This window comes from Marmota marmota, unplaced genomic scaffold, assembly GCF_001458135.2.
Source record: "Marmota marmota marmota unplaced genomic scaffold, marMar, whole genome shotgun sequence".
In the NCBI taxonomy this organism is placed as follows: Eukaryota; Metazoa; Chordata; class Mammalia; order Rodentia; family Sciuridae; genus Marmota; species Marmota marmota.
This window is the reverse complement of record NW_026000082.1, coordinates 26,277,235-26,285,923: the sequence shown is the minus strand read 5'-3', so window position 1 is coordinate 26,285,923 and position 8,689 is coordinate 26,277,235. Positions and strand designations below refer to the sequence as shown.

Here is an 8,689-nt window from a genome sequence, read left to right as displayed (position 1 = left end):
TGAGCTGCTTTCCTGTGCCACACTCGGGCCATCATGTTCTCCCTCACCTCAGGCCCCCAAAGAATGGAGTTGGCCGTCTATGGACTGAAACCTCAGAAACATGAATGTCAAATAAACTTTTCCTTCTTTTAAAATTCTTATTGTCAGGTTTTTTTATCACAGTGACAAAAAAGCTAACTAAAATTGATAGAAGGGGCTGGCTGGGAAGGCTGGTTTTCCCCTGGTACTAGGGATTGAACCCAGGTGCTCTTCACACTGAGCTACCTCCTCTATCCTTTATGCTTTGGGACTGGGTCTTACTAAGGCTAGCCTTGAAATTGTGATCCTCCTGCCTCAGCCTCCCAAGTAGCTGGGATTACATGTATGTACCATAAACTGGGAGATTAAAAAAAATCTTAGCCTCCAAAAGTAAGATCTGGCAACACAGGCCCACAGTCAGAAGTGGGTAGAACTTTCCTTGGCCCTTAGAAAATTCTCTTCCTGTTTCTTATTCAAAGTAGTCCCTAAAAGATTACTTCTTATAGTAATGTCACCTACTTCATCCCTCTGGGCAAGTTAATTTGTACCTTTTGCCGGGGATATAAAGCAGACAGAGAGCTTCTCTAAATAGAAGGGAAGATGGAAGCCTGGCATCCCCTCCCCCAGGCCCCCTGAGGCAGTTTCAGGGGACCCCTGAGCGCCAACACAAGAGTAGGTTCCTCTTTACCTGACAGGGCCCCTGGTGTTTCTAAAAGCCTACTTGGGGCTTCCTATTGAAAGAATTGCAGATATATTGCCTTGTGAAGAGTTACTCATGTGAAGAGCTGGCACATCTGTGTGAGCCAAAGGACATGGCCTAGTGATTGTTCCTTCAGAGCATTAGAATGCCATTCATTCAAGGGAACTTAGAGCTCCGTGTCCACCAGTCACCAGTGACTGAGCTCACGCATCAGTGCAGAACTTACCTCCTCAATGTGCCCCCCACCGCCTCATGACCTCAGAAAAGCAAAGTGTACCTCAGTCACACTCGCACACCCTGACAGGGCTGCCTCTTATTTTGCATAATTAGGTAGTTGTTGACCTACACCTAAGCCCCTCAAAATTTTTAAAATAGATAACTTTCTTTAGTTGTAGTAGGACACAATACCTTTATTTTATTTATTTACTTTTTATGTGGTGCTAAGGATCAAACCTAGGACCTTGCATGTGCTAGGTGAGTGCTCTACTGCTGAGCCACAACCCCAGCTCTAAAATACATGATTTATGTGGCTTCAGATGAAGGGCCAAGAGAGATGGTGAGGGGAATCAATCAGAATTGGAGGCCACTAGGTGGGAGTGTCTCCACTTAATGGAAGTCAAATCCCGTTTGCTTTGGCGAAGGTGCCATCTCTGTGGACAGGACAAGACATTTTCTCAGCTCTTTGCCATCATCCCGCAGTCTAACCCCATCAAGGACATCACTTCTGACCACCAAGTGGGTCCTGCACTTCTGATCTCTACACTCTGCAATCCTCTTTCCCTTAGTTGACATCAGGGTCAATGTTTTTTTTTTTGTTTGTTTTTGGGTGGGTACTGGGGATTGAACTTGGGGGCACTTAACCACTGAGCCACTTCCCCAGCCCTATTTTATTTGCATTTTCCTACTGGTGTATCTCACACCCAGTGGTCTCACTGAGTTGCTTAGCACCTCACTGTTGCTGAGGCTGGCTTTGAACTCACAATCCTGTTTCAGCCTCTCGAGCCACTAGCTTACAAGTGTGTACCACATGTTTTCTGGGTTGTAGACATGGTAGAGCACAGACATACTTTTGGCCCTAAGATACCAGGAAGAGCCCAGATCCATTTACAGATGTTCAGTGCACACAAAAGCACTTGCTACATGATGATAGGCCCAGAACCTCAGAATGGAGACACAATCTCCAGGAATACCCCTCAGCTTAGCTACAAAGGTCACACTGGCAAACCTCAGGCAACTGTCTTCACAGTGCCTGGCTGGTGGCACATACCTGTAATTCCAGCTTTTCAGGACGCTGAGACAGGGATTGAAAGTTCAAGGGTAACTTAATGAATGAGACCTTGTCTCAAAAAAAAATTTTAAAGGGGCTGGAGAGATGTAGCTCAGAGGCAGAGCTCTTGCCTAGCAAGTGCAAGTCCCTGGGTTTAATCCCTAGCACAGAGTGGGAGTGCCAAGGAGCAGAAGGGAGTCCACCTGGGAGGGGATGTAAGGTGTTTGAAATGGGGGGAAAAGTCCAGTTTGCATTTTCAGTTTTTCTTTTAGACTTGTTTTGGTCAAAATAGCTCATCTGCTCTCAAGATGCTGGAAGTCATCAAGAGGTCATCCATGACCCAAAACAATTTCTGACTTCTTTCTGTTGCCCGGGTCCCCACTTTACTAAGTGGGAAATGTTCGAAGGGGGAAATTTTTTTAAAAATACACCAGCAGGCACTTCAATTTAAATGGCAAAAGTCTCCAAAGAAATTTGAAAACTCCTTGCATGGCAAGGAGTTTTACTCAGTTCCTAAGCAATGTGATGGTGACATTAGGAACAGATGCTAGTCCAGAAGCTGGTTAAAGGCAGCAAACTCACTACCTGTTTTCCTCCAGGGACCGGGGGAGGCAGCACCCTCTCCTGGACTCCCACTGTGCCTGGACTCAGTTTTTATTGGCCGACTTCTCATGATTTTTACTTAACTGACTCCCCCATTATTAGACAAGGTCTTAACTTACCTGCCGGCCACTTGTAGGTGTCTGGTCTGTGTTCACTGAATGAGCATATGCTTTGTCAAGCTAGATCAGCAGGCTCACTGCCCGGAGAAGTCCTTCTGGGTTCCTATTCTTGTTCATCTCCCTGATAACTCACACCTGCTGGTGAATACTGAGAGTGCTTCCTGGGTGCCAGGCACTGTGTTGATGTTAGGGTCTTCGGTTCCCTGGCTGCAGCCTCTCCAGGGCAGACTTCAGCAAGGCACCGCTCCTAGCGTCTCCAACCCACTACTCGTTCACTCCCTCCACTGAGAGAAGGGACTGGTTTAACGGAATTAGGAATAGAAGGGAGAACCTGCTTGAGATCTGGCTTCCCCGCAGATCTGCCTGCCCAAAGGAAAGGCGCCCCCTGGTCTGCTCCCATTGCTCAGGACTGAGTGGGCAGCTGGGCCCCAGGAGGGAGGCCTGCCATCCGGCGCAGCCTGACTCTGAGGGGAATGGTGGGAAACACCTTGTCCCTGACACATTGCACCTCACTTACTGGAGATGTGCATTTTACACATTGTGATGTCTCTGAAATCGGCGTGCATCTGCCACCCAGATGGCACGACAGGGTGTGACTGGCTGTGATTTTCTTTCCTAGTGGTACATCTCACACCCAGTGGTATCTTAGACTCAAAGAAACATGGGAAGCAACACTCTCCAGTCAGCCTTATCAAAGAGCTGGTACTGTGATCCCCGTCCCTCCCAGTGAAGCAGAACTCATTTGTTCTGACTGAGCTGCGTGGGAGTGGAGGTGCAGGGTGCTATTGGTTGCCGCCATCCAGTCCCCTGAGCGCTCCCGGTGGCCTGGACCGTGGGGATGAGTGAGGTACCTTCCCAGCCTGTGCCTGAGAACATCCCGGGCCAGGGAGAAAAGAAGCACTGTGAGCCAACTGAGGCAAAGGCTTGTCCGTCACACGCCCAGGGTGTTCCCTGAGCCCCTGACCACACTGTCCTATCATGTTTCTTAACAGTGTCCTCACTAGACTGTGACATTTTTCAGGGCAGGAGCAAGGTCTGATTCCCCTCCATGCTGGGGACCTGACACATGCAACCCCAAACCAGGAGAAGGGGTGGGAACCCTTGGGAACCCTCCCCACAAGCTACACAATGGCAAAATGATCGCCACTCAAACAGGCGCCAGAGCACAGTTTGTATTTATTTGTCCTGCATTTAGAACCCAAGAAATATAAAAACGTCTCCGGAATTAGTCAAAGGATCCATCTCCCCAGCCCCCTCCCTCCCTGGGTGGGCTCAGATAGGAGTGATAGGGGTTCAGGCCACCTCCCTTTGTCCAGTGACCAAGTTCCATATAAAAATAGATTTTATAGAGGGCTCCCCAAGACTCCAGCCTGCATCACACCAGCAACTGAGCAGGGTGAGGCCGGGGTCATCAGGATTCTGGGATCCCACCCCGCAGCAGAGGGGAGATCTACCCTGGACACCGAAGTCCTACCAACACAGCAGGAGCCCCTCGGCCAATGGCTGGGGGAGGGGAAGGTTTTGACCTTAAGAGCATGACGGACAAGGTTAGAAATAGGAATGAGGTTCCATCTACCCAAGACAGGGTGTGGGCTCCTTGAACCCTGGACTCTGGTCCAGGCTTTCCTGGAGGGGACGGTGAAGGCAAAGACAGGAGGGCACCTGGCAAGGGACCCCCAACCCTGTTAAAGGTAGAGCAATATCTCAGTCCCAGGAGCCCCAAAGTCACCAAGGTGGGGCAGGTGCTCAGGGGAGCGGGAGCTAGGAGTCGGGGAGACTCTGAGGAGGGAGGAGTCGCTGCTGGCAGGGTGAAGCCAAAGGCACTGCTGGGGCCACCTCCTCCACACAGGGTGCTCCCCAAAGATGCATTGCACTTCCAGCCTCTGGCTCCTTCTTCACTTGGCTTCCTGTCCTAGGCCTGCCCCTTGGCCTGCTGGAAACCCCACCTACCTCAAGACCTTAGGCTTCAGCTAAGAAGGCTCTCTGGATACCCCTCAATAAGCACAAGTCAAGAGTGTCCACCTGCCCCTCTCACCCACCTTCACTGCCCCTGAGGGCCCCTGGGCTGGGCACTGGGGGTGCTTTGTCTTATCCTTGCCATCTGAGCTCATCTCCACGGAGCCAGAGCCCTCTAGCAGCAGGCCGTGGCCTGTACCTCTCCCACCCTCCTTCCCAGCCACCCTGCCCCTCCCACTCGGCCGGACCAGAGCAGGCATCTGTCGGAGGGAACATGGACAGACTCGGCCTGCAGCCCTGTCTATACCACTGCCGCTGGGGGCCCTTCTGATGAGAACCTCTGACTCAGTTCCAAAAACTCCTGCCAGAGTTCTGTGGAAGCCAGAGGGAGGACACAAGTGCCCTGGGACACTAGGTGGTGACTAGGGACAGAGATGGCTGGAAAGGGTCAGGGGTATCCACTGGGCTGCCCCAGAGGGGCATGATGGTGCCACATGGCAAGCAAGTCTCAGAACTCCATGCCAGGCTCCCCCTCAACTGGGTTCTGCCCCAGCTCCAGCCCTGAGTCCCATGGACTTGGCTTTCCCTCTCTGTAGGGGGTAGGCCAGCGGCTAGAGAGGAAAACACATTTCTAAGATTCCTCATGAGCCCCCAGGGCCCCATGGAGAAGACATGTTCCCTTATGCTCTTCCAAGCCAGTTCATGAAAAGAATGCAAACAGGGGCCTCTTGGGGCCCCTCGAGAGCACCAGAGCTTGTATGGCCCAGCCTGGACCCTCTCCCTCAGCCTGTCAGCCTAAGGGTGGGCAAGCAGTCAGCTCTGAGTCTGGGGCTTTAGGGTCCAACCCCTGTGCTCAGCACCACTTTTGCCTGCCTGGGTCTTAGGACTAGTGTCCAGAGAGACCCACACACAGCACAGGGAGCTACGGACCCTGCCCCTGCAGCCCAGCCTCCCATACCCAGGCTGCCAAGCAGCTGGGGTCGCTGCTGGGTTGAATGGGTGCCCTTGACTGTGGGTCATGAGTCAGGACCCATGCTGTCTTGACTGACAATGGGTCTGTGGGAAGAGGGGACACCCAGGAAGGCCCCAATACCCAGTGGGTATAGAAGACAGAGGGGCATGAGCCAGGGCAATTTAAATCTACTGTCTCCCTCCCCATCATGCCCTGTCTCTGCCCTGAGACCTGAATTTCCACCTGCTACTGTCTCAGGGGTCTCCCCCTCATCCTGGGCATTTGAACCTCTTTTCCATGGGTACCAGGTCAGTGAAGTGTTCAGAGGGGAAAGTGGGAGAAGCAGGCAGTGAAATGGGGTACACTGTGGCCCCAAACCAGCTCTGGGCCCAAGAGGAGAATAGGGTGCTCAGTCCCACACGGCTAGAGTGCAGTTTGCCAGGGTCCTTGGGCAGGGCTGGGGGTCAGGCCCCTGGGGCTCTGCCTTGGAAGGGTCAGGGCCACTCACACCTGCACCCCCTGGCCCTGCAGCTGCAGCACTCGAGCCCGCAGGGCGCTGATCCCACTCAGGAGGGCCTCTCGATGCTCCGCCGAGGAAATGCCCAGGCTCACCAGGTCCCTGGAACAAGGGCTGGTCAGATAGCGTCCAGCGCCCTCCCGCTTCCTTCCCTCCTCCCCCTCCCCTTCTTTGGACAGGGCTGGGCCCAGAGCCAGGACAAGCAGGGGCTTCCCATCAGGGCAAGGCAGGGTCTCTGTAATCCCTGGCTTTGCCCTGACTTGACTCACTGGTTGGTCATTTCAGCTGCAGCCTCCAGTGTCCCGTAGCCCGCTGCAGTGAAGCTGTCCTTGTAGCGGCTCAGGTCCAGGGCCTCCAGCCAGGCACCCACAGAGCCAAAAGAGGGGAAGGTGGAGAAGGCACGGTCTGCCAGTGGGGTGGGAGGCCTGGGGAGCAGAGGAGCTACCGTCAGACGGCTGGGACCTGGTGCCCAAACCCGCTGCTCTCCTGCAGAGGTCCCCAAGAATCAGTGAGAAAGGGGAAGCAACTGAGCCCAGCGCCAAGCCTGGCAAGGTTTTGGATGCTCTGGCGGGGTGGGGGGGGGATAGTTCAAGTGCTGGGAGTGTTAGGAAGAGTCTATGGCGGGCATACCTAGAAAACAGGCATAGCCGATGAAGTGCTGGAACAACTAATATCAACTCCGCTTACTCCGTTTACTGGAACTACAAACATGGTGGCGGAGTCTGGCATGGTCGGGGATCAGCAGGAAGGTACCTGGGACAGGCAGCAGTGGCACACGTGGAGGGTTCTGGGTCCTGCACCATCTTGCTCAGGATGCCGTGGATCTGCGAGAACCTGGGCCTCTCGCCTGGGTCTTTCTGCCAGCAGTCAAGCATCAGTCGGTGCAGGGGGGAGGGACAGTTCCTGGGGGGTGGCAGCCGGAAGCCATCCTCCACGGCCTTGATCACCTGGGTCATGGGGATGAGAAGCAGACAGGAGGCTTCAGGTCTCCCCGACACAAGCACACACACGCACACACAGAGACACCATCCCAAGGAGGACTCAGGTGGTGGCCAGGCAGGACAGGAAGGAGGTAGATAGAGAAGGGGGCCTGGAGCCAGGAGGTCAGTGGGAAGAAGACAGGTGCTGGAGCCTGGGGCCAGAGGGTGCGTCACAGGGCAAAGAGCTGAGCCACAGGTCACTCACATCCTGGCCAGACATGTCCCAGTAGGGCCGCTCCCCAAAGGCCATCACCTCCCACATGACGACACCAAAGCTCCACACGTCACTGGCAGAGCTGAAGTGACCAAACTGAAGAGTCTCAGGGGCTGCCCAGAGCGCTGGGCTCCGGCCACTCTGTGGATGGGCAAGCAGGTAGGACAGAGAGGAACAGAGTCACACCCAGGCTTCCCCACCCTGCACCCAGCCCCACCTGTCATCCTCCCAGGTGGCACCCCACCCCCAGCTTCTATCTCAGGAAAGCCCCAGCTGACCACAGAGTGGTGCCCACTGACCTTTGCTCAGGCCCACAGGATGGAGGGACAGAGTGGGGAGTGACAGGGACAGGGGTAGGGAGAGGGAGACAGAGACTCCAGGGTAGCTGGACAGAAAACAGGAGGACAGGGGGCTGGGCTGGGGGAAGGGAACACTCACCATGGTGGTATAGACAGCCTCTGCTCGGTCCCGGGGACCCCGCCCAAAGCCAGAGATCTTACAAAGGAGGCCACTGCTGACCAGCACACGGCGGGCCGCCAGGCCCCGGTGAACATAGCCCATCTCCGACAGATACTTCATGGCTGATGCCAGCCCAGGCAGCAACCCCATCAGCTGTCCGGCCACCAGCTGCCCCTCATGCTGCTGTAGGATGGAGGGAGTGAGAGGCTGAGGCCAGGGCAGTGCACTCATTCTCTGTGAACTTCAAGGAAGCCGCCTGGTTGTCCCTGGGCATCTGTGTACCCTGTGACCACCAGGTCAGCCTGGCCATCAGGAATAAAGCCAATTCAAGCCCCACCAAGGAGAAAAGTGAGGGACCAAGAATAACATGGTCATTAGTATCCCCAGGGCCCGGGCCACTCACCCTGAGGAAGCCATCCAGGGCCCCATGGCTCATGTACTCAGTGACAATCATCAAGGGGCTTCCTGCGCCAGGGATGGGGAACACACACACTTAGTCACCTGCTCCACCCTATGCACATACATCCCACCCCGCAGGACTGCATCTTGACTAGGATGGCCAGAACCAAAACCAAGCTCCCTCATCTGCCACCACCCAGCCTGGCCCTGCATCCCCTGTGCCAAGACACAAAAGAGCCGGTGTCTAAGAGGACAAGATCAGGAGCTCAACAAGTTAGCTAGGAAAGATCATCAGAAGTCCAAGCAATCCACTACCCAGTGTCACCACAGGGCAGAAAGGTCATTCCAGGTCAGAGGGGCCACTCTGGAGAGAAGCCACCTGAGTCCGTGGAAGGGAGCTGAGAGCCCTTTATGGGCTCCCTCTTGTGGCTGAGGGAGGGGCCTGGAGGAGCACCCCACCTACCCCCATCATTTCCACTCCCCATGTGGGGCTGGGGAGCAGGAA

The 8,689-nt window shown here is 54.7% G+C and overlaps 1 protein-coding gene across 1 annotated transcript in view; it reads right to left on the bottom strand.

The window, feature by feature from the left end:
• Positions 1 to 3,864: 3,864 nt before the first annotated feature.
• Positions 3,865 to 8,689, bottom strand: part of Epha10 (EPH receptor A10) — a 36,389-nt gene continuing 31,564 nt past the window's right edge. Inside the window, exons 12-17 of the mRNA XM_015484744.2 lie at positions 8,189 to 8,250; positions 7,765 to 7,968; positions 7,318 to 7,467; positions 6,886 to 7,079; positions 6,402 to 6,557; positions 3,865 to 6,234 (exon numbers count right to left, since the gene is read on the bottom strand). Of these exons, the coding sequence (XP_015340230.1) occupies positions 6,120 to 6,234; positions 6,402 to 6,557; positions 6,886 to 7,079; positions 7,318 to 7,467; positions 7,765 to 7,968; positions 8,189 to 8,250 (881 nt within the window). The 3' untranslated portion in view covers positions 3,865 to 6,119. The remainder of the gene's footprint in view (positions 6,235 to 6,401; positions 6,558 to 6,885; positions 7,080 to 7,317; positions 7,468 to 7,764; positions 7,969 to 8,188; positions 8,251 to 8,689) is intronic.